Source organism: Trachymyrmex septentrionalis, unplaced genomic scaffold, assembly GCF_001594115.1.
Source record: "Trachymyrmex septentrionalis isolate Tsep2-gDNA-1 unplaced genomic scaffold, Tsep1.0 scaffold1, whole genome shotgun sequence".
Lineage (NCBI taxonomy): Eukaryota > Metazoa > Arthropoda > Insecta > Hymenoptera > Formicidae > Trachymyrmex > Trachymyrmex septentrionalis.
This window is the reverse complement of record NW_017304123.1, coordinates 1,380,856-1,381,884: the sequence shown is the minus strand read 5'-3', so window position 1 is coordinate 1,381,884 and position 1,029 is coordinate 1,380,856. Positions and strand designations below refer to the sequence as shown.

General features: G+C 38.6%; 1 protein-coding gene across 1 annotated transcript in view; it reads right to left on the bottom strand.

The window, feature by feature from the left end:
• Nucleotides 1-1,029, bottom strand: part of LOC108751380 (neurogenic locus Notch protein) — a gene marked incomplete at its 3' end in the record, with an annotated part of 297,572 nt that overhangs the window by 176,608 nt on the left and 119,935 nt on the right. Inside the window, exon 4 of the mRNA XM_018491558.1 lies at nt 700-895. Coding sequence (XP_018347060.1) covers nt 700-895 — 196 coding nt within the window. The remainder of the gene's footprint in view (nt 1-699; nt 896-1,029) is intronic.

Genomic DNA, 1,029 nt, shown 5'->3' with positions numbered 1-1,029 from the left:
GCAATGCTGATATACTTTGCGTTTTATTATCGATTTCTCAGGGTATCTTATATTAGGAGCACAATTTTTTTACTTTGCTCACTTTTCTTTAATTTTCAAAAAAAAAATGGAATTTGAATTGAACTTTATGTAACGTTATCTTAAAGCTTATTAAATTCCCTTTAAAATGACCTATTACTTTTTTAAATTCTGCCTACAGTGACTTCTAGTATTTATCCAAAATGAACTCGTATCTCATAATTCCTCTATGTATTAAATGAGTATCCGTATCGGTAACAAGACCTTTTATTTTTGAATAAATTTCAGGTATACACGGTTTATTTTAATGGAATTTTAATTTAAGCCTTACTTATATTTTATATAAAAAATAATTAAGTACTCGCCGAGTAAATATGACGTTAATATTTAACAAGCTGAATAAATTATCTTAAGAGACATCGTGTGAAAAAGAAGGAGAAGGATATATGAAAAATAATTAGAAAGTCTGGTTTCGATCAGGCACTTCGAGAGTAGCATTCCATCGATAATTATGCGGTATCTTCTGTCCGTTTTAAAACGCTCGACTTAAAAACGTCCCTGAATTTCGATCAAAATGCTTGCCTCGATACACACACGTCATGCGACCATTTCGGGAGGCGCGATAAAAATACGTACAATGTGTTGCTGTGGAGCAACCGTTAAGCATGTCGTCCAACTTACCTGTAAGATCCGTGAATATTGTTGCAGGTACCATGTCTGCACGGGTTCCTCTCACACTCGTCGATGTCGTCCGCGCAATTTGGACCCGTGAAGCCAGGTGCACACGTACACTCGTAGCTGTCCTCGAGCGAGCGACACTCGGCCCCGTTTCGACAAGGCGACGAGGCGCAGTAATCCTGTCGCTCGCAATGGTCACCTGAAAAAGGAATGGATGTTGTCCAACGTCTCGCACCGATGCACATTCTCGTTAAGTATAACCGAAAAGTCGCCGACCGACGGTTCGCGATGTCATATTGGGAGAACTCAAATCACGATTCAATTTAAAACGAC